This window comes from Callospermophilus lateralis, chromosome 1 (assembly GCF_048772815.1).
Source record: "Callospermophilus lateralis isolate mCalLat2 chromosome 1, mCalLat2.hap1, whole genome shotgun sequence".
In the NCBI taxonomy this organism is placed as follows: Eukaryota; Metazoa; Chordata; class Mammalia; order Rodentia; family Sciuridae; genus Callospermophilus; species Callospermophilus lateralis.
Window position 1 is genome coordinate 221,111,161 of NC_135305.1, and position 27,462 is coordinate 221,138,622.

Sequence of the window (27,462 nt, forward strand, 5' to 3'; positions counted from 1 at the left end):
TATGTCCTCTGATACACTTTGGGACAAAGAGCTCTGGCATCACTTCCTTGTGTTGGCTCGGAATAGGGAAATTCAAGAAGGCCAAGCCTTCCCCCCCCTTTCTTCCCAGTCCTTATTGCCATCATAGCATGCTTAGGAGGGACCACTGAAGATGATGATGTCAGCCAGCCTGATCTTAGATTTGAAGGTCCTCTGCCACCGCCAGCCCCCCTCTACAGGAAGCAAATGCACCCTTAGGGGCCTCCGCCAACACTTCCTCTGAGGCACCAACACCTGCCTGCCTGAGCAAGGGGGCCCCTCTCTGCACCCAGCCCATAACTGCAGGGGTCCATGGCTCGCCTCTCCCTTTATCCTTGGCCTCTACTGCCATCCAGTGGCCAGTCTCCTCCAGCTCCACAGGCCCCACACCGCCCTATTCTAATAACTCCTTTTTGAATCAATACTCAGACTTGCTTAAGATGAGGTCCCATGCCACCCAGGCTTTCCCTGTTGATGTAGGGCCCAATGTAGCAAATCAGCCTTGGATTGTTCCAACCCAAAAGGATCTAGCCGCCATACATAAGGCCACCCTAGAAGATGGTCTGGACTCTCCCTATATGGAGCAGCTTATGGACCAATGGGCAGATAATCCCCAAACTCCCCATGATTGGATCATGCTCATGTGGGCCATCCTTACAAGACCCCATTTCCTACAGTGGAAAGCTTCCTCTAGTGATGAATGTGACCAACGGGCCATCCGCAATGCTGCTGCCCAAGTTGCCATTACCGTGGATAAGTGTAAGGGTGAAGGAAACCATAGTACCCCCAGGCTGTGGTGGGAGTGGCCCAATACTTTGATCAGGTCCGTCTGTGTGCACAGCGCGCCTTTAAGGGTGTCCCCTCTACTCAGGCAGAAGTCCATCTCAGGTCCCTAATTCAAAAACCCCATGAGTGTTTCCAGAATTTCTCTCCAGAGTTGCCCAGGCTGTACTCTGCATGGGTGTACCTTGGGCAATTAAGACAGATAACGGCCCATCCTATACATCCCCCAAATTTACAAAGTTCCTACATAATTGGAACATCCCTCATACAACTGGTATCCCCTATAACCCCCAGGGACAAGGTATAGTGGAAAGAGCCCACCGAACCATAAAAACTCAACTACAAAAAGAAAAATGGGGAAATAAGGGGACCCTAACACTCTTCTGACACAATCATTGATAACTTTAAATTTTTTAACTTTTGATGCATCAGGTCTTTCCCCAGCTACTAAGCATTGGGGTTCCCGCTGCCCCTAGTCCACTGGAAGGACCCAATGACCAATTGGTGGAATGGCCCACACCCACAGCTAACCCAAGGGCGAGGTTTTACTTGTGTCATTCCAAAAATGGCCTCTCAGCCCATCTGGATCCCGGCAAAGACCATCCGCCCAGTCCTACAACATGAATCTCCCACCCAGGATGGTGGAACCACCAGCCAGGCGCCTGAAGGAGCTCTCTGTTGACGACACCCCACCTCCCGGCTCCGCCCGCGGCTTTCCTGGCACTTTGCCTACCGATACCTCCACTGCCACCAGCAATGGAAGGAAGAAATGCCCACGCCATCGCGGACGATCTCATGGTAGAAGAGCACAAAAAATAACTTGGGGGGACATAAAGAGCTTGGCTCAACCAGCCCAGGATATGGCCCCAGACCCGGAGCCAGGGGCGGACACTCTTTTTCTGTTACCGTGCACCATCACCACCGCTAACTCACAAGCACAGGCATGATGGGCGGGGGCACCAACTCCTAGAGTTTTGTTACCTGTTGGCCTAGATCATACAGTCTTGCCCTTCTTGTTTGCTACTAATGTTACCTCTCATTCCTGTAATGTCGGATCCCATGGTACAGTATTCCTGGAACCCATCACTTAAAGTCAATCATACATGGACCTTTTTGCTTCTTGCTAACACTTCCAATGTGGGGGAAATATGCCAGTCTGTACCATGCTTCCTTAATGACACCCTCTGGGAACCAGGGAGAGGGGACATCATGGGATATAGGCCTCTCTCCCTAGAAGGGGAAAGCACGGAGGTTCAAGTTAGGGAGTCCCACTCATGGCCCCAGCCATTCTTATAGCCCTGCCTATCACGCAAATATACAAATAGCTCTACGCTTCTAGAGACCATCATATGGAGAAATTGCCTTTCCGTCATCCGACCATTCGTCCTCCCGGATGAGCTCATTAGTTGGTCTCAACCCTACAGCTTGGGAGTCTCCCACTTAAAAAACAGCACCGCTAATCCAACAAAAATCCAGAAGGGTAAATCTCAGAATACAAACTACCCCTGGTCCTGCACAACTGGGTAAACAATTAATATGTGGCCCCTATAAATGTATGGATACTAGCCCTATTGTCACCGTTGATGCAATCTGGTTTAATGGCATCTTTGATTCTCCTCTTGCAACCCGTGCTACTTGGGGACATGTGTGTGTTAAACCACCTTTTTTCTTTGTAAGTTCTACAGTCCACCCCATCAGAGGTCACCTCGACTGCACCAATTCCTCCTGTATGTTGACCAATTGCTGGAACTCCTCCATTAAGTCAGCAGTGCTCATGAGGACACCCCCCATATTGTGGTTCCCAACAGATGACAGACAGTTCCTCTGTCCACCTCACCAAAGGTACACTTCACCAGAGATCTCACTCTCACATCCAAAATGGGATTTTTATATCACTGCTGCCATTATTGCTGCCTCTCTTGCTGCGGCAGCAGCTGCCACGGCTGCTAGGATAGCTTTAGCCCAGTTACAGCTAACGCCGCCACTATCAACCAGGTAGTTCAACGCTCCGCTAGAGCCCTCACTGGGTAAGAACAACTTAACCTGCACTTGCAGGGAGGTATCCTAATGCTATAACAACAGGTTAATCTCATGGATGAAAAAATCGACATCCACCGATTAAATGTAGGATATTGTATTCCTCAATATCTGTATGTTTGTCAAACAGCTATCCCTGTAGAAAATGTCACAAAGCCCCGGCTTGAATTAGCTAAACGGTTAAAAGAACCCTGGAATCTAGCTTTTAGAAATTTCACCATGACGCTGCATCGCCATATTCTTAGCCTAAATGAAACTAAAGCAAACCGAATCCTCAATCCTTCCTTTCTGCGGAGGCTATGGGACAAGTTTTTTTGTTTTTTTTTTAAATCTTTTTTTTTCTTTTTTAAAGAGAGAGTGAGAGAGGAGAGAGAGAGAGAGAGAGAGAGAGAGAATATTTTTTGATATTTATTTTTTAGTTATTGGCGGACACAACATCTTTGTTTGTACGTGGTGCTGAGAATCGAACCCAGGCTGCACGCATGCCAGGCAAGCGCGCTACCACTTGAGCCACATCCCCAGCCCTGGGACAACTTTTCAGCTCTGATTGACCCCACCAACTAGGTTAACGCTGGCATAGGTGTCATTTGTATTGTTATACTGTATGTCTTTATAAAGTGCCTACACTTTATAAGATGGAAACTAAGCAAGCTATGTTAGTATATGTATACCAAAAAAAGCGGGGAAATGTGGGAAAGAACCAGCCCAGGTGTGGGTGACAGCCGCGGATGGGTAGAGTGAGAAACCTCCCAGTGTGAGCGAACAGGAACACCTGTTTGCTCTAGGACAGGCCATTGGAAACATCCAGTGGTGACCCTTCCTGCCGTCCCTGACCACTTGGCAGGCTCCCTTACTTCCCCATAGTACGGTTAGTTTTGATCTTTATGATGACTGGCTCCAAGATGTTGTGCTGCTGGCTTATACAATGGTGATGGGTAGACATGCCCTACATAAACTGTAGCTCTGCCGCAATAAAACGAGCTCAGCGCCACCAAGCCTGACTCCCGGAGTCTTCGTGTGTGTGGACTCCGTTGCTTCACCTCCTCGCGCGACGCAACCCCGCCACATCACAACATTGAATGACCTGGCTGAAGGCAGAGGTCAGGCCTCGGTCCTACCCTCAGCTGGAAACTGCAGGTGGAAAACTGCCCCACCCAGTTCTGCAGGCCCCTGGCTGCCTCGAGGGATGCCTGAGATAGCAGGCTAATTCCCAGGAATCCCCCGTGTGGTCCAACTTTCCTCCCGTCCTTCTGCCAGGGTTTTGGGCCTCAGGAGAGCAGCACTCACTCCCTACCCTGGAGGTTCCACCCCTGTCGTTCCTGCTGTGTGTATTCTGACCCAGAGTCCACCTCAGGCCAGGAAGCGTCTGAGGGAGGCAGTGTCACCTTTGGTCAGGCTAGAAGCCTGGCATTCTAGGGACCTGGGGCTCAAATCCCAGGTGTAGTTCTGGATGACTTAAGTGACTTTTTTTTCTTTCCTGAAAGTAACATAAATATGTACCGCAACAAGAACAACCACGACAATCACGGACGCAGGTCCCTGCGGACCCATGGCTTCCAGTAACCCAGGTGCAGCTAGTATCCCTGGGCTTACAGCTAAGTTCCCAGGTGGAGGAACTCCTGAAGGAGGTTTCCTGGGGCGATTTTAGTCAGTTGCTCAGGTGCTCATGCAAAGAGCTACCAATTTACACTCCCAATCATGGGGTGCACCATCTCCAAGCTTTAACCTCTCCTTTGTGTGGGACCAGGCACCTCCTCACACACAGCGAACAAGCTATTAGTAATCTCCTGCCTCAAAATATTTAAAAAATAAAAAAAAAAAAAAAAAATAAAAGCTCTGGGCAGCTCCTCAGCGCCAGACACAGCATTAAACACGGAACACTCACACCAGGGTCCCATGGGTGTGAAGGCCACCAGAACCCACGCCTCGCCATGACTTACTGCTGGCTTCACCTTGGACCTGGAAGTCTAGCTCCCCTTGGCTGAGGCTCTCAGGTCCCAGGATAGGGCTGCAGTTGGGCCCTCAGGTTTCCTTCCAAGACAGGAATCCCTGCCCCATGTCCCATGCTTGGCCATCCCCAGCCTCTCCCTTTTCCTGTTTTGATGCTGGCTGAGCCAGGCCCGGAGACAGGGGCATGATGTCTTAATCCTTCAGGAGGAAGCCATGCTGGGAGAGTCCCTTGACCTGACCACCTGCCAAGCCGCCTTCCCAGCACTCACATGGGGGTTCCTGAACTAGACAGCAGGGGCAGGGGGGACACTGGTTGTCCACACTGGGCTCAGGCCTGGCTTCCAGCAGGACTCGTAAATCAGGGGGTGACGGGGATGTTGGAAATGGGTCTGTGGAATGTCTGGATGGGGTGGGGTGGGGGTGCGCCCTTAACTCTTAGAAGGACGAATGCGGGGCAGAGGGAACTGACGCCTAGAGCTGAGGACTAGGGGACCAGCTGTGCAGGACGCAGGCGAGGAAGAGGTTATTTCCCTGCCAGGCAGGCAAGGGATAAATTCAAGGCACAGGGCTCCCCAGCCTCAGGACCTGCCTGACACAATGGCCACGGGGAGAGTCCTGCTTGGCTTTCTGCTGCTCCTATCACTACAGCTGGGCGTCGGCCGGAGTCCTGACACTCGGGGGGCTCCTGAGACAGAGAAAGAGTTCTTGTCTGAGTGGACAAGAGATGCTGGAGGGACCTGCAGGCCGCCACTGGGTAAGAACCCCAGGGACCCCAGGTGACTTCCCAGCTCCTTCAGGCTGAGAACTGACCCTAAACCATGCCCCTTTTTTCCCCTAGACACTCACCACCCCCATGCTCGCTTACGCCGAGCCCCAGCCAGCCCCTGCCAACTGTGGAGCCTGACCTTACCCGTGGCGGAGCTGGGCCTGGGCTATGCCTCCGAGGAGAAGATCACCTTTCGCTACTGTGCTGGCAGCTGCCCCCGTGGAGCCCGCACCCAGCATGGCCTGACGCTGGCCCGACTGCGGGGCCAGGGCAGAGCCTTTGGCGGGCCCTGCTGCCGGCCTACCCGCTATGCTGATGTGGCCTTCATTGATGACCATCACCGCTGGCAGCGGCTGCCCCAGCTCTCCGCAGCTGCCTGCAGCTGTGGGTGAGAGTGCCCAGCCCAGAGCTCTGGTTCGCTGGGCATGGAGCTCTGGAGGAGCTGGGCTCACTTATTTATTGGAGCCTGGAAGCAAGAAGACAAGAAGGGGTGGTGGGCTGGGAGCTGGCAAAGAGCACAATAAAGAATCTGCTTCCCTGGCCTGGTGACTGTGTGCTAAGCCGGCATGCTCCTAACTGCCACCTGGCAGCCCTGAGCTTCCCCTGCAGGGGTCAGTCTCAGGAGACAGCACAGCAAGGAGGCTGCTGTCCCTTCTCCAACTTTATTCACAAATCCAGAGTCTGGGTAAAACAGGAATGGGCCTGGGGGTCAGCAGGCTGGGGGTGGCTGTCCAGGTTGCCCTGGTCCCAGCCCCTCAGGGAGAGAGCGGCAGATCACAGAGATGCGTCGGCTCCGTGGAATCCGCCGATCCCCAAAAAATGACTCTTCATCCCGAAGAATCTCATGAGAGAAGTCATAACGGGCTGAGCCCCTGCAAGAGAAAAGAAGGCTATGAGTTCTAGGTAGACCAGGGTTCCAGTCCCCCTGCAGCCCTCAGGCCCACCCTGGGGTAATGGCAGTCTCTGCTGTGAAGGCCAATGAGAGAAGGAGCAGGACGCTGGTGGGGTGGGGCTCTTTGGCTGGATGCACCTTAGGATATAGAGGGAACCAGGCTCCAGCAACATTTCCAGCCACTGCCCTGGCTCCTGGGTGTGCACAAGCCGCATGACACTGGGAGACAGCAGGGACAGGCCAGCGATGGTGGCTCCACAGAACTGAAAGAGGCAGCATGGTGGTGGTCAGACTCAGGCCTGGCCTGTCCACCCCAAGCTGGGAACTCCCAGCTGCTGGCTTCTGCCCACCTTGACACTGTCGACGTGGGGCTTGATGTAGCCCTGAGGTTCCAGGTCTAGCACGTGCACCCGGGACAGCAGGGTCTGGCCAGGGTCAAAGGCAGATGACTGCACACGCTGCAGGATGGCCCGGCTGGCCTCTGACCAGCGCGACTTCTCTGTCTCCCGGAAGCCGTGGATGGCCTGCACAGAGGGCTTGGGTCATGCCTGAGAGTTCCCAGTGAAAATAAGGAAACTGAGGCACAGAGGGACAGAGTCCAGAGCTAAGGATTGTTTTTTCCCAGCATGACCTTTATCCCTGCCCTCCACTCACAATCCCATCCCTAACCTGGCCCCTGCCACAATGAAGGCCTTAGCTGGGTCTCACTGATACTGGAACCCCCTAACCCAGGCCCCACCTAGATCTGACCTTAGGCTCCAATTCCAGGTCCCCAGTGCCGCCAGCCCCATCCCAATATCCATTGTTTCTGTCTCCACCCTCAACCTGATCCCACCCAAGACCCTAGTCTGCCCCCAACAACTGACCCTCCCTCACCTCCTCCATATCCATTTCTGACCCTTGGTCCCAAATACCCCTTAGCTCCAGATCTAGTTAGGACCCGGCTCTCATTTCCAAAGAGCTCTTGCTGTTCCCAGGTTCCCATCCCCCAGGTCCCACCCCTCTGCAGAAATTCGCACCCCCGCCCACAGCAACGCCCCATCTCCACAGGACTCCCGTCTCGGGCCCCGAGCCTCAGACCCCAAACCTGTTCTAGGCCCGCCCCCAGCGTGATCCCCCGCCCCTTATCCGCAGCCCCGCCCAGATATGGCCCCGCCCCCGACGCGGACCCCGGCCCCGCCCGCCTCACCGCGTCCCAGTGATCATATTCGTAGCGGCGGCGGCGCAGCTCAGGCTCCAGCTCGCGGCTCAGCGTCTCCTCCTCGTCCTTGCTCAAAAAGCCGGGCTGCACCACGGCCGAGTCCTGCAGGCGTCTCAGCACCGCCGGGCCCGAGCCCCGCACCCAGCCCGACCCCGGCAGTGTCCGCAGCGCCAACCTCCCACTCCCGGCCATGGTCCTGGAGCCGGGTCACGGAGGAAACCGGAGTTCAGGGCAACGCCCCCGTCCTAGAGCCATTGGCTGTGTACTCTCCAGTCTCCTGCGGCGATTGGCTTTCCCCACGGCCCCGCCTCTTGCTCAAGGCTATTGGTTGCCGCTGCCTCGCCCTGTCTAGCTATTGGCTCTCCTGAGGGCGCCTCCTCTCCCTGCTGTCGGCCCGGCGACCTCGGTAGCTCGGTTGTATTGGCTGTAGCGCGAGTCCGTCTGCCGCCGCTTCTCGGCCCCGCCTCTTTTATTGGCAATGGGAAAAGGTCCAACTGAGCTGGTTCTTGGCCAGGATCTCGTAGGAAGGTCCAGAGAGGTTCTGGCCTGGCTTTCAAGGTAGGAGGATTGAGCCAGGGTCAAGGTTACCGAGATAGGCAGGCCTAGAGGTTAAGTGCAGAGTATGCTCGGTCGGGGTGAGAGGAAGGGTGTAGGAATCTAGCAGGCTCGGGACGCACGCCTGTAATCCCATCAGCTCCGGAGGCTGAGGCAGGCGGATCGCGAGTTCAAAGCCAGCCTCAGCGACATCAAGGTACCAAGCAACTGAGTGAGACGCTGTCTCTAAATAAAATTCAAAATAGGGCTGGGGATGTGTCTCAGTGGTCGAGTGCCCTGAGTTCAATCCCCAGCAACCCCTCCCCCCCCAAAAAAAAAAGTGTTTATGGGATGGGGCCAAGTTTGCGGTTAGGGAGTTGTGAAAGGTCAAAGCCAGATGTCATTCATTTCCCCTTGAGAAGTACTGATTTTTGTTTAGGTTTGAATGTAGCAGTGTAGTTGTTTTTCAAAGATTCCTTAGATTACCACGACCCTCCAGATTTTAAAAAACAACCCTGTTTCTCCCTCCCGCTACATACCCTGGACTCTGTTCCCTTTACACTAAAATCCCTGAAAGACACGTATTGCTGTTTTCCTCTCATTTTTCCTGGATCCACTGTGAGCCTGGCTTTTGGTCCCCACAGCATCTAAAGTGCTCTGATTTATGGCCACCAGCAACATCCACAGTGCCAAATCCACAGTCAGCTCTAGTCGGACACCTACTTCATCTGTACACTGATGGCTTTTACATCATTTCAACCCTGACCCTGGGATGCAGAGAGGCAAATCAGATACCAACCATAATACATTTCCTGCTGCTCACCCTCAGCTTCCCACCTCAGTTAACAGATCTCCCCATTTGGAACTGCTTTGGGCCAGTAGCTTGGTTTGCAGACTACTCTCACATCTCTCTGGTGAGCTCTGCCTTTAAATCCTATCCAGAGTCTGACTACCTCCTGCCACCCCATTGGAGCCACCATTAATCTCCATCTGGATTATACCAAATCATAAATGGGTTCCGGAGTTTTGTTTTGCTTTTCCGCAGCACTGAGGATTGTACCCAGAGCTTCAGGAATAGGCTACTGCTCAGCCACACCCCCGCCCAAGTTTCTGTTGTTGCTAAGCTCTACCCATGGCTCCTGGGGGCCGGCATCCTTTTCATCCCTCTTCTCAAACCTTCCATCATTCCCCATCCTTTTTTTGGGGGGGTAGTGTTGGGGATAAAACCCAGAGCCTCACGCATGCTAGACAAGCGCTCTACCACTTGAGCCCCAGCCCAGCCCTAAACAGATTTTTAAAAAGTAGTTGATTTTTTCTTTTGTGGAGTTGTCAATAGACCTTTATTTAATTTATTTTATATATACCACAATTTTTGAGTTGCTTACACCTTGCTGTTGCTGAGGCTGGCTTTGAATTTGTGATCCTCCTGCCTCAGCCTCTTGAGCCACTGGGATTACAGGCGTCACCACCGCGCCTGGCTTGTCTGACGCTTCTTGACACAGTCTCTCTGTTGGACAAAAAGCCCCTCAGCTCCTGGGGACCAGCTAGACTGTGCCACAGGAGGTGCCTCCTTTGGCCTCACCCTTTACACAGGCGGTCCTTCTCCCTTTGCTGGAGGCTTCCAAAGTTTCCTTTGTTAAATAAAAGTATAAGCTTCATAATTGCGGTGTTGGTTACACAAATCTGTACGCATGATGAAATTGATCAACACCCTCAGCCAGGTTTGTAGAGCTGTTGAAATATGAATGCAGGCTCCAGATCATATCAGTGCCAATGTCCTGGTTTTGAAATAATATTGTTCTGTCACATGTCACCACTGGAGAAGCCGCACACAGGGTACTGGAACTGCTCTGCTCTACTCTTTTTTTCTTTTTGGTGCTGGGGATTGAACCCAGGCCTCGTCCGCACTAAGCATGTGCTCTACCACCGAGTAGCACCCCAGCTCCTGCACTATCATTACACCTTCCTGCAAGACTCTCATTATTCCAAAAAAAAAAAAAAGATTTTTTTTTGGAGTTGTCAATAGACTTTTATTTTATTTATTTTTATATGTGGTGCTGAGGATCGAACCCAGTGCCTCACACATGCTAGGCAAACGCTCTACCACTGAGCCCCAGCCCAACCCTGAACAGATTTTTTAAAAGTACTTGATTTGGGGCTGGGGCGTGGCTGGGTGGTAGAGCGCTATGCCTGTCATGCTTGAGGCCCTGGGTTCAGAAAAAAGGTTGATTTATATTCCCTTCCTTCTTTCTGTACTGGGATGGAACTCGGCAACACTACCACTGAGCCATATCCCCAGCCCCCCTTTTTAATATTCATTTTTTAGTTATAGATGGACACAATATCTTCATTTTTTTTCTGGTGCTGAGATCAAACCCAGGGCCTCACACATACTAGGTAAGTGCTGTACCTCTGAGCCCTAGCCCTAGCCCCCAGCCCCTTTTATTTTATCTTGAGGCAGGGTCTTGCTGAGTTGTTGGGCTGACCTGGAACTTACCACCCTCCTGCCTCCTGAGTCTCTGATGACAGACATGGATGTGTGTTCTTAGTCGACGTGGGAATGGAGACACAAAATGCCACCTCTTTGCACAATGGAACATTACTCAGCCTTTACAATTAGGACAAAAATCCTGGCACCTGTCCCAACAGGAGAACCTTGAGAACATTATGCTATAATGCTGTATTTTCATGTTTGGAACTCTGAACGATTCGAATGAGAACAACAGTACACGCAGCTGGTTATGTGAAGAGGGACCACACATGAGCAGAGGACTCGAGAATGTCACCATCTGAGCAGCCCTGGCAACTGCAAGCATTTCCTTGTCCAGAAAGGAGGACTGAGGACAGGAAGGACCAAGGCTGTCTCTAGCCCAGGGTGGGGGCCTGCGCCAGTCCTCCCGGCTGCTCAGGAGGCTGAGGCAGGAGGACCATGTGAACCCAGCCTGGACAACATGGCGAGGCCGCTCGAGAGGGGAACATGCAATCTAAGATCTCCAGTGAGTCCAGAAGACTTGATCTGGACACTCCTCTGACTGCAGCCACATGCGGGTTGGGTCAGGGCAGGTGACCTCGAACTTTCAAGAAATCCCTCATATTGGCTTCTCATGTGGGTTCACTCTGGAAAAGTTTTGCCTGATAAAATACAGGACACTGAGTTGGATTTGAATTTCAGTTAAGTTCAATGATGAGTGACTTTAATTTAAAAGGATGTTTTAAAATTACTGTTTAATTTTTTATGTGGTGCTGATTGAACCTAGTGCCTCACACATCTGAGACAAGCACTCTACCACTGAGCCACATCCCAACCCTATTCTGTATTTTATTTATAGACAGGGTCTCACTGAAATGCTTAGCACCTCACTGTTGCTGAGGCTGGCTTTCAACTCACTATCCCACCTCAGCCTCCTGAGCTGATGGGATTACAGGCGTGCACCAAGGCACCTGAGATACCTCCATGTCTTGTCTCATCTCTTCACTCCCCTTCAGCCACTGGCATCCTTGAGGTTCCTTCCCCATGCCAGGCACAGAACTACCACAGGGCCTTTGCACTGGCTGTGCTCTCTGCCTGGACTTCTTTCCTAGGATATCAATATGAATGCTTCCCTTGATTCCTTCAGGTCTTGGCTCAAATGTCACCTTCTTGGCAAGGCCTTCTGGGACCATCCCATGTAGGAAATGTTACTCTCACACAAATCTACACACCTCCTTCTCTCCTTTTAATTGTCTACCTTTTCTCCAAGAATGTGAGTTCATTGATGCTGGCTTTTTGGGTTTTCTTCACAGCCTGGATCATAGGTTGTGCTCAGGAGTTTGCCGAAGAAAGGGCTGGTCAGAGACTGGGGTCAGGGAAAAGAAGAAGAGGCCTGGTGACATGCACATGCAAGCCCAACATCATGTGGCAGTGAGCAAAGGTGCCTCAGACACAGAACAAAGTACAGAAAGATTTAATTTAAAATCACAGTGTCGCAGCCAGACTGCCCTGCCTGTCAAGGCACCCCCAAATCCAAAGTTCCTCAAGGGGCTCCACCAGGCTCAGCAGTCAGAGGTGAGCAGGGTGCAGCCTTAGGGTCTGGCTGGCCCAGGCCCTTGGTGCTGCCCTGGAGGGGAGCCCTGGCTTTCAGGTGCTGGCTGGGGCGGAAGGGTCTGTCGGTGTCGCCACAGGCTCTTTCTGCACCAGCTCTGGCTCATCTTCACCATCCTGCGGTGGGTGGACCAGTACCTTGTCTAGGATGCCAAACTCCTGGGCCTCCATGGGGCTCATGTAGCGGTCCCTCTCCATGGCAGATTCTGGCCGGGAACAGGATGCAGAACACAGTAAGAACAGAGTCATGGGCCAGGTTGTGGCCTCCCCAAATTCATCTCAAAGTTTCAACCTCCAGGGGACGCAGTCTGAAGTTGGGGTCTGGGGAGGTGGGGGAGTTAGTGACTCCAGAGGGCGGGGTTCCCAGGAGGGGAGCAGTGCCTTTATAGAAGAGGAAGACACTCCCAGAGGGCAGAGGAAAGACCAGGTGAGAACACAGGGAGAAGGCGGCCTCTGTGACCCAAGAGAACCCTGCCCAGGAATCAACCATGCTGGACCTTGACCTTGGACTTTCAACCTCCAGAACCCTGGGAAATAAGTTTCTGTTGCTGAAGCCACCAGGCCCATGGCATTTGGTTATGGCCACCTGGGCTAACTAAGACAGGGCCTCGTTTGCCAGTTCCCTGGGTGACCTTGGCCTTCCTGTTCTTTGTGCCTCTGTCTCCCCATCAGTAAATACTTATTTCAAATATTTTTCTTTTTTTTTTATCTTTTTTTTGATGATGCATAATATACTTCCAAGAAGGGGCACCTACTGTCAATGGGCAGTGTGATGAAGTTCAGACTGAATGTACTCACCTGACTAGCACCCAGATGAAAAGAGAAGCACTGCCAGCACCCCAAAACCCTGCGGGGTCCACCCCACACCCATCCTCATCACCCCCGTCCCACACCCAAAGCAGCCTGTCCTAACAGCTCAGCGCAGCTGGGCCTGTGCGTGCTGGGGAGTGGTGGTGGTGACTGCTCCCCTCCACAAGACGGCCGAGTCGCCCACACTGTCTGCTCACTGCTGTGTGGTACTCAACTGCTGAACAGGCGCCACAGTGCACCTGTCACCGGCTGGCAGCCAGTGCGGGGCTTACAAAGGATCACCACCAGCGTCCCTGTGCCACCACCGTTCACGGCCACACACTGAGTGGGACACAGTCCTTTCGCGTGTTCAGCTTTAGCTCCTGGTCTGCACAGCTCTGCAGAGGGTCAGATGTCTCCACCCCGACTCAAGGATGACCTCCCCTGCGCTGCACATCCTCAGCGTTTGGGTCGTGTTTTATGTCTTAGCCATTCTAGCATCGACACGGCATCTCGCCGGGATTTTAGCCTGCCTCTCTACTATGTTGTAATTTGCAGGGCGGGGGATGGAGCCCAGGGCCTCGCACATGCTAGACAAATGCTCTGCCACTGAGCCACACCCAGCCCTTAGAGACATTCTTGGTTGTCACAAGGGAAGGAGACAATGGGCAAGAATGGGTGGAGGCCGGGGATGCTGCTCCGTACGCCACGGTGCCCAGGATGAAGACCCACAAGACCAAGGTGGGAGAGCCCTGGCTTTTAGCCACAAGGGCAACCACGCTGGTGTGTGATATAGGGAGTGGCCGGCCAGCCCTGGGCGCTCACCAATCACTTGCAGGCTCTGCTTGGTGTGCTTGGCGTAGATGTTGTACAGCTGTTTCTTGAGCTTCATAATCTCCTCTGCCTGTATGGCAATGTCTGTGGCTTGGCCCTGAGGGATGGCCCAAGGGGAGCCAGAGGGTGGAGGCCAGAATTAGAGTCCACCCCTCCTGGGGAGACTGGAGGCAGGGAGAGCACCCGCCCTTAGGTTTCCAGTTTCCAGGCAAGCCCCCCCCAGCACCCCACTGCATCCTGACACCACCAGCAAGGCCTCCCGCTGGTACTGGCTCTTTTTCTTTATTGTTGTTCTTTTAATATTTATTATTTTAGTTTTAGGTGGCCATAATATTTTTATTTTACATTTATGTGGTGCTGAGGATCGCACCCAGTGCCTCATGCATGCTAGGTGAGACTACCACTGAGTCACTAGGAGACTCAACCACTGAGCCACAGTCCCAGCCCTATTTGTATTATTTATTGTTTGCATTTTTGCCACGCTGGGATGGAATCCAGGGCCTGGTGCATGGTAAGCACACACACTACCTCAGACCTACACTTCCAGCTTAATCTTCTCACCTTTTTTTTTTTCTTTTTCTGCTGTTAACTATATTTTCTTATTTTCTGCATCGGGGCCTTGTAAACAGGTAGGAACAGCCTCCCCTGGGGTGAGATGGCAAACAGCTCACCTTTGAGTGCAGCTTCAGATGGAAACCTACCAGTCCAGGGCCCACACCCCAGCAGTCCCCCTTGCTGGGCTTTCACTCCCCCAGCCACTGTCACCCTTCCCTAATCCCCCAGGGCCAGGTACCAAACCCCCAGGGATGGCTCCCATGCCAGAGCCCGCTGAGCTGATTCCAGTTAGCCAGTGCTGAGCCTGCTTACCCTGCCTGGCCCGTCCCTTCCCACAGACACCACCATGGCCTCCCACACACCCTGGTGCCTCCTACATGGCATGTGTGCTGTGCCCTCTTCTCCTGGAGTAACAAGCTATCTGTACAGTGACAGCTGTCTCCTGACTGTTGGCCTCACCATACCTGAATCATGATGAGATGAAAACACTGCTTCGAGCCCAGGCAGCTCAGGGTGGAGCTCTAGCACGGCATGCGCAGGGCCCGGGGTTCAGGCCCCAGCACCACCAAAACATGAAAAATAAATAACACCCACACACCCAATTTCTGCCCAGTCACTCCTGTCTAAACCTCCATCTGCATCCCAAGGGTGGCTCGTAGGGGCTGGCACTCACCCGGGCACCCCCTGAGGGCTGGTGGATCATAATGCGGGAGTTGGGGAGTGAGTGGCGCATGCCAGGGCTGCCGGCGGCAAGCAGCAGGGAGCCCATGCTGGCGGCCTGACCCACGCACCACGTGCAGATGGGGTTCAGAATGTACTGCATCGTGTCATAGATGGCCAGGCCCGCGGTCACCACACCACCTGCAGACAGGGGCACAAGTGAGGGGCTGTACCACCCCCCCTTCTCTCAGTCACCCCTAGCACTGCAGAGGGCTAAGAGGCAGCCCTTTAAAGCAAGGGCACAAATGAAAATGTCCCCAGGGGTGGGGAGGTGACCACAAAAGGTGAAGCAGACCTGAAGAAAGGAGAGTCAGTGTCTGCTGTTACATGCACAAGTGAGACTCAAGGGGGCAGATCGACCAAATCTTTAAGAGAAACTAGAAAATGCAAGAGAGCAGTGGTTAAGAGAAAGGCCCACTTCCTTGGACTTCATCTCTCTGGTCTTCAGTAAGTTACTCAGTCTCTTCTCCTAGATAGAGAGTACTAAACAGTAGCCGCCATGTAGGGCTGTGGTGAGGAGAGGAATGATCTCCACAGCTTCAGTATGCGTCAAGTACTTCACAAAAGACTGGCATAGTAAGTGCTCAATCCAAATGGCTATTCTTTTTTTGTTGGGAAGAGACAAAATCTAAAATTCTCAACTGTGGACCACATCAAGTTGGTAAAACTGTGTGGAATTAAAAAGACCACAACCTAGGGGCGACCATCAGTGGCTGGCTGGTGATCCTAAACTTAAAAGCAAGCAACAGGCAACTTTTGGCGGTGTCGAGGCCTGTTTGGATTCCAAAGAAAGCTCTGTACCTTTTCCCCACAGAAAGGACATCCTGGTAGGGGCTGGGGATATAGCCCAGTGGGTAGAGTGCTTGCCTTGCATGCACAAGGCCCTGGGTTCAATCCCCAGTACCAAAAAAAAAAAAATAAATAAAAAGAAAGGACATCCTGGGCCACAGATGTTGTCCCAAGTCACTGAATGTCTCCAGAGGAGTGACCCCAGCACCCAGGGCAAGCCCTGCTCACCAGGGCTATTGATGTACATGTGGATGGGCTTCTTGTTGCTCTCAGATTGCAGGAAGAGCAGCTGAGCGATTACCAGGCTGGCCACACTGTCATCAATCTGCAGGTGGAGAGGGCAGGGGTGTCCCCAGATTGGGGTGGGAGAGAATTTTTAGGGAGAGAGTTGGCGGGGACACTGGGTATGGGTCAGAGAACCAGGGAGAAGGGTCAAAGCCCAAATAAGAGGGCTCAGGAAGGGGATGGGAGTGGTAGGACTCCAGGGAGTTTGGAAGAAGGGAGGGGATTGTTAGGGGGCTCAGGACACGGTAAGGGAAGAAGTCAGCATGGTTGGGGACGGGGACTAGAGCCTGGGAATGAAGAGTGGACTCAAAGCTGTCAAGGAGGTCTTCGGAGAGCCGGAGGGGAGGAGCTGAGGGCTGCAGGAATGGGCGGGAGCAGGCGGGGCTGAGGACCGGAGGGGCTCCCGGGGAGGCGGGGAAGGGACGGGGCGGAGCCGCGGAGGAAAGGCCGGGCCGAGGTGGGGGCTGCGAGGGAGGGCGCTCACCGGGCCCATGACGCACACGATGCGCTCCCGCAGGAGCCGCGAGTAGATGTCGTAGGCGCGCTCGCCGCGACCCTGGGAGAGAAGGACGGGGTGAGGGGTCAGGCGGCCGGCGACCCCACCCCCGGCCCCGGGGCCGTGTCCCCGCCGGGCCGCGGTACCGTCTGCTCCACCACGATGGGGATGAGCGGGACAGCCCGGGCCGCCGTCGCGTGCAAGCTCCGCCGCAGGGCCAGGCCGCTCCCGGGGGTGCGCTGCGCGGGGAAGCGAGCGGCGAGGCGAGGCCCCAGCGCCCGGCACTTGCCTGCCGCCACCCAGGCCTCCACCGCCAGCATTCGGGGCCACATGCCGCCGCAGTCCTCCTCGGCTTCCGTTCTCCGGCGGAACTACGACTCCCGGCGTGCTCTGCGCCCGCGGCGCATGCTCACCAGGCCCCCACTTCCGGGAGGCTGGGCGGACGTCGTGGGGCGGGGCCTAAGGGGAGGGGCCGGCGGAGGGAGTAGAAGTTCTCCAGCTGCTGTGTCCCGACCAGTTCGTCAATTTTGTGCTCTTATGTTTAAAAAATTAGCTCCAGCGTGCTCACAGCTCATCTTGGAAGTGGCGTCCTAGAGAGGACTCAGCCTGGGCTGGGGCCTGGGAGAACTTCCAGCCTGGTAGGGTGAACTTCCCCTGAGATAACCCCATCTATTTTTTAAAAAATATTTTTTAGTTGTAGATGGACACAGTATCTTAATTGTATTTATATTTTTGTGCTGAGGATCGAACCCAGCGCCACACACATTCGAGGCAAATACTCTACCACTGAGCTACAACCCCAGCCCCTCCCCATCCATTTTTGGTAACCTGTGAGATAGAGGGAGGAACCCCACGTGGCGGGAGTCATCTGCGCATGTTGTGGACTCTGCCTGGAGAACCACCTGCAAAGCTTCGTTCGAAGTGTAGGTGTGGGCTTCAAGATCCAAGGTGGCACATTTCCAGCCCCAGAGAAGGATGGAGGGTGCACGCCAGCCAGCTGTAGTGTTGGGCTTCAAGGCAAGAGTAGGAGTTCATTCGCTGGGAAAAGTTATTCGTATCGGAAGAGAATGGGCAAAGGGAAGAAGTAGGCAGTGCCTGGTGAGGTTTCCGGCCCTTGTTTTCTCCAGATTTTTTCAAGGTGGATTCTTTTTCATCTTTTAATTCTAATGTCACCTTCTGAGAATTGTCCCGTACTTCGCTTGCAGAGCCTAGAAAAGTGCCTGATTAAATCACAATTCACACTGAGCCAAGAGACAACGATGTGATAGGGAGGAAGTTTGAGAGCAGAGGGCTTTCCCCGTTGTGGCAGCAAATGCCTGTCATCTCAGCAAATCAGGAGGCTGAGGCAAGAGGATGGCAAGTTAGATGGCAGCCTCAGCAACTTAGCAAGACCCTATCTCAAAAAATAAACAGGGCTGGAGATGAGGTTCAGTGGTAAAGCACTCCTGGGTTTAGTCCCCATTACCAAAAATAATTAAATCAATCGTTCTCAGCTCAAATGTCAACCTCTTGGAGAAGTCTCCCTGGACCACATTTGTCTTGTTGACATCTTCTGTGTGGCACCACTGTACAGGACAATTCCATTAATTTGTTTGTTTTCTCCTTTGTTGACTGTAAAACTGAGCTAACTGGAGCCAAAGGTTCTGCTGTCTTATTCATCTCTATGATTCTTGGGAAGTATTAATCAGACCTTTTTGATTAGGAATCAGAATAAAATGCATCTTTAATTTTTTTATTTTTTTTTTGTAATGCTGGGACAGAACCCAGTGCCTTGCATGCACTATCCAAATGCTCTACTGCTGAGCTGCGCCCCCAGCCCACAGAACCACTGACTTAAATCAAAGTGGGGGGCTGGGGATGTGGCTCAAGCGGTAGCGCGCTCTCCTGGCATGCGTGCGGCCTGGGTTCGATCCTCAGCACCACATACAAACAAAGATGTTGTGTCCGCCGAAAACTAAAAAATAAATATTAAAAATTCTCTTAAAAAAAAAATCAAAGTGGGTAGTGAACTGAAATCTTTAAAAAGGAGAAGAAGGAACTTTAGAATAGTGCTTGGCACATTGTAATTACTCCAGAAATACTTAAAAGCATTTTGAGCCTGGTGTGATGGTACATGCCTGTAATCCCAATGATGCAGAAAGCTAAGGCAAAGAGGATTGCAAGTTTGAGGCCAGACTCAGTAACTTAGTGAGACCCTGTCTTAAAAAGGGCTGGAGATGTAGCTCAGTGGTAAAGTGCCCCTGGGTCCGGTCTCCACTACTGCAAAAATAAATAAAGTGTGTTTTGTTGCTTTAAACATAGTTGGGCTCAGTAAACTCTGAACAAATGAATATTTTGGCTCTCCGCTGCAAATCAGCCTGTCCCACCATTTAAAAAAAAATTTTTTTAGTTGTCAGTGGACCTTTATTTTATTTATTCATATGTGGTTCTGAGAATCACAATTTCCTAGCAGTGCCTCACACATGCTAGGCAAGTGCTCTACCGCTGAGCCACCACCCCAGCCCCTGTCCCACCAGTTTTAAGTTATCACTCCAAGGCGGGAGAGGAGCTCTGATTGCTGTTACCTTTGGGGGAGATGAATGCAAACAGGCCTGCTGCATTGATAGAATTGAAAATTAAAGAAGAAAAGGAAACAGTGCCAGAGAGGCAATAAACAGATACTCTGATGCGTGGACAGTGCTACAGCTCTCCTGGGAATTATGTTGACCCCAGATTTGAAAGTTGCATAGTTAGCAAAGAATTGGGAATAAACCAGTAAGGGAGGACTCATAAAATAATTTACATTTAAAACTTTTTAAAAATCCAGTATTGATATGGGGGAATATAACTCATTGATTAAGCGACTGCTGCGGTCTCTACTAGTTGAGCATCCTGTGAGGACGGAAGCACGGGTGACTACCTAAGAAGGAAAGTCTTTCTCTTCAAGTAACATGGGGGGTTGGCATCCAGGGGAGGTGAGGTGGCTTTGTCACATAGACTCCAGGGACCTTCTCTCAGCTCTCACCTCTGTCAACCAGAGAAGGATGGAGGGTGCACGCCCCCCAGCTGTCCCAGAGGGAAGCTGCCACCCCCTCCTCTTATATGCCATTGGCCAGAAACTAGCCACAGGACCTTGCTGCACAGGTAGTGGACAGTGCATTTATTCACTCAGCTGCTACTTGCTGAAACCTCCGTGCCCTGGAGTAGAGCAGGAATACAGCTCGGACCAGCCCCTGCCTTTCTGGAACGTACCTTGCATGACCTAGGTCCTCCTTTGAAGAGGGACTTGCAGCCCAGCTGAGGGAACAGTGGTCCCCCAGAGCCTCCAGTTTGCAGCTTTGTGGTCACCTTCAGCTGTAGAGATGTCCCATCCTCCCCCAGAAAGCCGCCCTCAGGGACTCAGCCAAGAGGAGGAACCAAGGTCTGGACATCCTGACTTGACATGGGTCACTGATGGGCCACGGGAGACTGGCAGTGGGCTAAGGCCTCTCCCCTGGCCAGCACTTTTATTTATTTATTTATTTTTAGGTATTGAAACACTTTTTCATTTTGTTTACTTACATATTTTTTAGTGTTTTTTTCCTAATTCGTTATGCATGATAGCAGAATGCATTTTGATTCATGGTACATAACTGGAGCGCGACTTTTCATTTCTCTGGTTTTATAGGACGGAGAGTGGCACCCCATGGACCTATTGTCACTTTCTTCCACAGCTGTTAATCCCCGACAGGCATCTCTCACCCCAGGCTCCCCTCAGTGCATTTGGCCCTGAGGGTTCTGCACCCTCAGCATCAACTCAGATTAGTGTGTTTTCTTTTAAATTGCGTCTGTACTGAGCACGTACAGGTTTCTCTTTGTCACTATTCGCTTCACAACCCAGTGTAACAGCCCTTATGTGGCACTCACATTGTCTTAGCCTAGAGGTGATTTAAAGTCCCCAAGAGGACTTTAGCACAACACCATTTTATAGAAGGGAATTGAGCACCTGAGGATTTTGGCACCTGCAGGGGATCCTGGAACTGGTCCCCCATAGGTGCCCAGGAAAAACTGAATCTTGCAGAGAACCCACCTGTGACAAGAGTTTCATTACCTTTTCTTAAAATGTGTGTGCCACTCCATGACAGGAAGACCCGTCAATTATTTAGGCTCAGCCTTGATCCTCCTCTCCCTCACCTCCGCCTTCCCGTCCGTGGCTGCAGGTGCGCGTTGGTGACCTGCCTCAGGCCCTCTGCCTTCTTGTCTCCATCAGCCCCGTTCCTCTTCCCCCTGACCGTCTCTGCCAGCTCTGTCTTCCACCTACGTGTCTCTGTGGCTCCAGACTGAACTCATATCTTCCCTCAAAGGCCTAGAATTAACCCTCAAATCAAGGCATCTGAGACTGCTCCTATCTCCGGGCCCCACTCATCCTCCTCCAGATGCCCCTGCCCTGCAGAAAGCGTGGAGTCGCCCTGGGTTTGTCTCTTCTCGGCTCCGCGGGTCCATTCCACTGGCAGCTCCGGGCTCAGCCTTCCACGCTTACCTGGAACCCAGCGCCTTCTCTCCTCACTCCACTGACTGCTTCCCTGACCCAAGCTGTCACCACCGGGCCACTGTGTCACCTCCTCCCTTTTGTCACAGCATCTACTCCTGCCTCCAAAAGCTATTCTCTCCGTAGCAGCTGGAAGGGGGATCCTTTTAAAACTTGGATGAGCTCATGTCATCCTTCTGAGAATCCTCTGTGGCTCCCTGCCACCCAGTGTCCTAATGAGAATCCACCATGCTCTACTCGATCGACAGTCTCTCCCGCCTGCCGCAGCCACTGATGGCACCTCCCTGCACCCTCTCCCTCACTCACCCACTGCTGCCCCGCTGGCCTCCTCCCTGTCCTCCAGCTCACCGTCTGCGCCTGCCTCAGAATTCTTGCCCTGTTTCCACTGCCTGGAATGCTCTTTCTCTGTAATCTCCACGGCTCCCTCTTCCCCTCCTGCAAGACTGTCCCTCTGACACCCCAATTTAAAATCGCAACCCCTGCTGGGTTCAGTGGTGCAAGGCCCCTAGTCCCAGCTACTTGGGAGGCTGAGACAAGAAGATCACTTGAGTCCATGAGCTCAAGGCCGGCCTGGACAGCACAGAGACCATGTCGCTAACAAAATAAATAAATAATAATAAAAATAAAATAAAATTGCAACCCGCAGTGCACGTTATTCCTTTTTCCTACCTTATTTTTCTTTAGCGAAATTATGAGCATACTATTTTCCTACTCAAAATATACTTTATAGACCAGTCACTGAGATCTAATGCCCCTGAGATCTCGATAGAGATACAGACACTTGAAGCTGGGAGCAGTGGTACCTTCCCATAATCTTAGTGACTCTGGAGGCTGAGGCAGGAGGATCTCAAATTAAGGTCAGCCTCAGTCATTAAGCAAGACCCTCAACAACTTAGGAAAACCTGTCTTTAACAAAAAAGGCTGGAGATGTAGCTCAGTGGTAGAATACTCTTAGGTTCAATTTTCAGTACCCCCACCAAAAAACCCACAAAACCCCCAAAACCAGAAATATGGACTCTTGGGCTAGGGGTACAGCTCAGTGGCAGAGTGCCTGGCTAGCTTTGCAGGCCCAGAGTTCTATCCCCAGCACCCCAACAAATAAAAGGGACTCTCAACCTCCACCCCAGACCTGCTGAATCTAAATCTGCATTTTATTTAACAAAACTGCTGAGCCAGTGCTATGTACCTGTAATCCCAGCAATTTGGGAGGCTCAGGCAGGGGGATTGCAAGTTTAAGATTAGCCTCGGTGATTTAGTAAGGCCCTAATCAATTCAGTGAGACCCTAAGCAACTTAGTGAGACCCTGTCTGAAAATAAAAAAGATATGGGCTGGGGATATGGCTCAGTGTTTAAGTGAGTTCAATCACCAGTACAAAAAAAAAAAAAAAAAAAAAAAAAGACCTTCAACAAATTCACGTACACACCGAAGTCTGAGGAGCCTCTCTGTGATACCTTGGCTGCTTCTCTTGTTACTGTCTCCCCTACTGAAATGGAAGCCCCGGAGAGCACGGACTTTTCTCTGTTTCACTACAAGTCAGCAGCCGTGACAGTGTTTGACACTCAATGAAGAAATGGCCAAGAACATGTGCCCGTCGGCTTTGTTGGTTGGCAGCCACAGAAACTGTCTCAAGCAAAAAGAGAATCCTTTGGGCACTCGGGTACCCAGCACAGGTGGGAATCGAGAAGGTGCCCACGGGCACAGGCAGAGTGTTCAGAGACAAGCACCCGGGACCAGAGCGTGCACCGACTTGGGCAGCTGAGGGGGCCCCGGAGCCCAGCCCCTAGGAATAGAGCGGAGAGAGGACCACAGTGTGGGGCCTAACCACGGCTTACCGTGCCACTGTCCTGAGGGCTGCTTGCCCGAGACCACAGTGTCATAGGGCGCGTTGGTGCCCTGCCTCAGGCCCTCTGCCTTCTTGTCTCCATCAGCCCCGTTGCTCTTCCCCCGACCGCCCCTGCTCTGTCTTCCACCTACGTGTCTCTGCGGCTCCAGACTGAACTCATATCTTCCCTCAGAGGCCTAGAATTAACCCTCAAATCAAGGCATCTGAGACTGCTCCTATCTCAAAGGGGAATCGACAGAAGGGATCCCTCCCCCTCTTCCGGCTCCTGGCAGTCTTTCTTTGCCGTTGCTTGTATTAGAGATGCTTCGCTCAATCCTGTGTCTGCACTTGACTTCTTCCTGTGTCTCTGTGCATGTCTGAGTCCCAACGTCTCCTTTATAGACAGATGCCAGTCATATTGAGTTAGAGCCTACCCTGGGGCTCTTGTTTCCACATCAGGTCCCATTGTGTTCTCCGACACATCTTTTTGGGGAGTGCAATCCAAGTTAAGCCGGAAGGCCCCCCCGCCTTCTCCTTTCCCGTTCTCGGGCTCAGCTTTCTAGAAGAAAGGAGGGGAGCACAGCTGCCATCAGAAGTACAGTGACACACCTAACAGTCCAAACCTGCAACTGCAGAATCCCCACTAGCCATATGCCTGACCGCCAGATGCCCTGATCCCCTGCAAAGGGTGAGACAAAAGGGGACCCGGGGCCTGGGGCGTGAGCTCAGTGGTAGAGCACGGGCCCAGCACATGCAAAGCCCTGGGCTCAGTCCTAGGCCCTGAAAAAAGGTTGACCTCATGATAACAACTTGGGGCTTCTGGATTCTGGAAGAGGCAGAAACAGGGAATAACATGGTGCCATTTCATGGCAGCTGTGGTGAACAAACTTTCTTTCTTTCTTTCTTTCTTTCTTTCTTTCTTTCTTTCTTTCTTTCTTTCTTTTTAACACTGGAAATTGAATCTAGGAGTGCTTTACCATTGAGCTACATCTCCAATCCCTTTTATTTTTAATTTTGAGGCAGGACCTCCCTAAGTTGTTGAGGATCTTGCTCAGTTGCCCAGATTGGCCTTAAACTTGCCAATCTCCTGCCTCAGCCTCCTGAGTTGATGGAATTACAGGAATGCACCACTGGGCCAGGCTGGCACTTTTTTTTTGGAGGGAAGAATGGGTCAGGGGCTCAGTTAAAAAGAGGCAGTGGTCCCTGGGTATCCACAGGGAATTGGTACCAGGACCTAACCCCTCTCTGTGGATACCAAAATACTGGAGTTCAAGTTGCTTATGAAATGGCATAATCTTTGCATAAAACCTACACATATTCTATTTGACACTTTAAATGGTCTCTAGATGACTCGTAATACCTACGGCACACCAGGCATAGTGACGCACGCCTGTAATCCCAGTGGCTCTGGAGGGTGAGACAGGAGGATCGTGAGTTCAAAGCCAGCCTCAGCAATGGCAGGGAGCTAAGCAACCCAGTGAGACTCTGTCTCTAAATAAAATACAAAATAGGGCTGGGGGTGTGGCTCAGTGGTCAAGTGCCCCTGAGTTCAATCCCTGGTACCAAAAAAAAAAAAAAAAAAAGGAAAAGAAAGAAAAAAGAAAAAGAAACAAATACCTAAGGCAATGTACATGCTGTGCAAATTGATGTTTTACTGTATGGTTTATGGTTTATGGTTTAAGAAAAATGTCTGTACAACTTTTCTTCTGAATGTTTTGAGCCACAGTTGTTGAATCTGCAGGTGTGGAACTGAGGATACAGATGGCTACTTGCACTTCCCAATTAGGCACCAGAGTATTATCAAATAAAAACACAGGCAACCTATTTAAGAAAAACAAGGAATCATTTTTTAGTCCTAGTTGGTCCCATGCAATATATAGGAATACGTTTATGTCAAAAAGTTACTCACCGCTCAGCTTATCTGAAACTGAAATTTAACTGGGCATCCTGTATTTTATCTGGCGAAACTTTTCCAGATTAGAGCAGAGGACAGCTCCCCAGCCTGACAGCTGTGTGGAAGAAGGAGGAGCAGGAGACAGCAGTCCTGGCCTTCCGTCCAGTAGGAGGAGAGTGACCGTGCATGTGTGGCCAGGGGAGAGCAACTGTACTGCGCATCTACCAACGCGTGGGGTGGCTTTCCCCGTCAGCTTCCATCTAGTGACAACAGCCAGGATCACAAGGCCATCATCCAAGTCCCAGCAGGCAAGGTATTGGTGACCTGCAGGGACACTACAAGATTCTATGGTAGAAACTGTAATGCCTCGAATCCACACTTCTAAAGAGCAAGACCCACGGACACCATGAAGAAACAAGGGAAGGAATTGCCCAAAACACACCAGCTGATACCATAATAGATCCACTGACAGCACCGTAGGTGAAATGTCAGAGAAGGAGTTCAGAATGTACTTAATTAAAATGATCTGCAAAGCAAAAAGTGAATTTGAGAGCAAAAGATTACTTCAAGAAAGAGATAGAGACTCTGAAAAAAAAAAAGCAAGCAGAAAACCTTAAAATGAAGAAAATAATAAACTAAATAAAAATTCAATAGAAAGTATCACCAATAGACTAGATCACTTGAAAGACAGAATGTCAGATAATGAAGACAAAATATACAATTTTGAAAATAAAGTTGACCACACAGTGAAGATGGTGAGAAACTGTGAACAGAACTTCCAAGAATTATGGGACAACATGAAAAGACCAAATATAAGAATTATTGGGATAAAGGAAGGCACGGAGATACAAACCAAAGGAATGCACAATCTCTTCAATTAAATAATATCAGAGGGGCTGGGGATGTGGCTCAAGTGGTAGCGCGCTCGCCTGGCGTGCGTGCGGCCCGGGTTCGATTCTCAGCACCACGTACAAACAAAGGTGTTGTGTCTGCCGATAACTAAAAAAATTCTCTCTCTCTCTCTCTCTCTCTCTCTCTCTCTCTCTCTCTCTCTCTCTCCTCTCTCACTCTTTAAAAAAATAAAAAAATAAATAAATAAATAAATAAATAAATAATATCAGAAAATTTCCCACACATGAAGAATGGTTGGAAAATCAAATACAAGAGGCTTACAGGACACCAGTGTAAAACACTGCAACAGATCCACACCAAGGTGCATTATCATGAAAAAGCCTAGCATAAGGATAGAATTTTAAAAATTGCAAGAGAAAGTTTCAGATTACAATATGGGGGAAACCAATTCAGATCTCAAAAGATTTCTCAACCCAGATCCTCAAAGCCAGGAGATCCTGGAACACTATATATCAAGCTCTGGGGAAAAAAAAAAAAAAAGGATGCCAACCAAGAATCTTGCATCCAGCAAAATTAAGCATCACATTTGATGATGACATAAAAACCTTCCATGATAAACAAGAATTAAAAGAATTTACAACGCAAAAGCCTGCACTACAGAAAATTCTCAGCAAAATATTCCATGAGGAGGAAATGAAAAACAACAAAGGGAAGAGCTACGCTAAAGGAAAATCCAATCAAAGGAGAAACCAAGTCAAGTTAAAAACCAAAAATAAACCAAAATGACCAGGAATACAAACCATGTCTCAATAATAACCCTGAATGTTAATGGCTTAAACTCACCAATCAAAAGACATAGACGGGGCTGGGGTTGTGGCTGAGCGGTAGAGCGCTCTCCTAGCACAGGCGAGGCCCTGGTATTATGCCCAACTACAACTAAAAAAAAAAAAAAGACATAGACTGGAAGATCGGATTTTACAAAAAGATCAAACAATATGCTGCCTTCAAGAGACTCATAGGAAAAGACATCCACCTACTGAAGGTGAAAGTGTGGGAGAAAACACATCACTCCTATGGACCGTGTAAACAAGCAGGGTTTCCATCCTCATATCAGATAAAGTGGTCTTCAAACTAAAGTTAGAAGAGATAAAGAGGGACATTTCATACTGCAAGGGGGAATCATACATCACCAAGACATAACAATTACAAATATCTGTGCCCCAAACAATGGAGGTTCTATGTATAACAAACAAACCCTTCTCAATTTCAAGAAGCAAATAGACCACAACATAATAATACTGAGTGACTTTAACACACCTCTCTCACCACTGCACAGCTATTCCAAACAAAAACTAAACAAAGAAACCATAGAACTCAATAATACAATTAATGATTTAGACTTAACAGACATATATAGAGTATTTCACCCATCATCAAGCGAACACACCTTCTTAGCAGCAGCACATGGATCCTTCTGTAAAATAGACCATCTATTATGCCACAAAGCACCTCTCAGCAAATACAAAATATACCCTGTATTCTATAATGGAATGAAACTAGAAATCAATAATAAAATTTAAAAAAGAAGCTACGTCAACACCTGGAGACTAAATAATATGATAATGAATGAGCAATGGACAGCAGAAGACATCAGGG

The 27,462-nt window shown here is 50.8% G+C and overlaps 3 protein-coding genes and 1 long non-coding RNA gene across 4 annotated transcripts; 2 read left to right on the plus strand and 2 right to left on the minus strand.

Moving 5' to 3' along the window:
- Positions 1–5,385: 5,385 nt before the first annotated feature.
- Pspn (persephin) lies at positions 5,386–5,946 on the plus strand. Its single transcript, XM_076871908.1, has 2 exons — positions 5,386–5,542; positions 5,627–5,946. The coding sequence occupies exons 1-2, from the start codon at positions 5,386–5,388 to the stop codon at positions 5,944–5,946; spliced, it is 477 nt and encodes a 158-aa protein (XP_076728023.1).
- A 256-nt stretch (positions 5,947–6,202) lies between these two features.
- On the minus strand, positions 6,203–7,886 carry Alkbh7 (alkB homolog 7). Its single transcript, XM_076871923.1, has 4 exons — positions 7,636–7,886; positions 6,797–6,970; positions 6,585–6,709; positions 6,203–6,426 (listed from the first exon to the last, which is right to left on the minus strand). The coding sequence occupies exons 1-4, from the start codon at positions 7,837–7,839 to the stop codon at positions 6,264–6,266; spliced, it is 666 nt and encodes a 221-aa protein (XP_076728038.1). The 5' UTR covers positions 7,840–7,886; the 3' UTR covers positions 6,203–6,263.
- Positions 7,887–8,078: 192 nt separating this feature from the next.
- On the plus strand, positions 8,079–12,099 carry LOC143395432 (uncharacterized). Its single transcript, XR_013090770.1, has 3 exons — positions 8,079–8,205; positions 10,508–10,578; positions 11,965–12,099. It is a non-coding gene; the product is annotated as an uncharacterized LOC143395432 (long non-coding RNA).
- Positions 12,100–12,109: 10 nt separating this feature from the next.
- Clpp (caseinolytic mitochondrial matrix peptidase proteolytic subunit) lies at positions 12,110–17,102 on the minus strand. Its single transcript, XM_076850777.1, has 6 exons — positions 16,877–17,102; positions 16,719–16,790; positions 16,178–16,274; positions 15,114–15,301; positions 13,877–13,982; positions 12,110–12,468 (listed from the first exon to the last, which is right to left on the minus strand). The coding sequence occupies exons 1-6, from the start codon at positions 17,060–17,062 to the stop codon at positions 12,299–12,301; spliced, it is 819 nt and encodes a 272-aa protein (XP_076706892.1). The 5' UTR covers positions 17,063–17,102; the 3' UTR covers positions 12,110–12,298.
- Between the last annotated feature and the right edge of the window lie 10,360 nt (positions 17,103–27,462).

Coding starts and splice junctions, on each gene's coding strand:
- Pspn (XM_076871908.1), top strand. CDS start 5,386: ATGGCCACGGGGAGAGTCCTGCTTGGCTTTCTGCTGCTCCTATCACTA. Junction 5,543..5,626: donor GACCTGCAGGCCGCCACTGG/GTAAGAACCCCA, acceptor TTTTTCCCCTAG/ACACTCACCACCCCCATGCT.
- Clpp (XM_076850777.1), bottom strand. CDS start 17,062: ATGTGGCCCCGAATGCTGGCGGTGGAGGCCTGGGTGGCGGCAGGCAAG. Junction 13,983..15,113: donor AGCCCTCAGGGGGTGCCCGG/GTGAGTGCCAGC, acceptor GCCATCCCTCAG/GGCCAAGCCACAGACATTGC. Junction 12,469..13,876: donor GCAGAGCCTGCAAGTGATTG/GTGAGCGCCCAG, acceptor GTTCCCGGCCAG/AATCTGCCATGGAGAGGGAC.
- Alkbh7 (XM_076871923.1), bottom strand. CDS start 7,839: ATGGCCGGGAGTGGGAGGTTGGCGCTGCGGACACTGCCGGGGTCGGGC. Junction 6,971..7,635: donor AATATGATCACTGGGACGCG/GTGAGGCGGGCG, acceptor CCCTCTGTGCAG/GCCATCCACGGCTTCCGGGA. Junction 6,427..6,584: donor GGTTCCCTCTATATCCTAAG/GTGCATCCAGCC, acceptor TTTCTCTTGCAG/GGGCTCAGCCCGTTATGACT.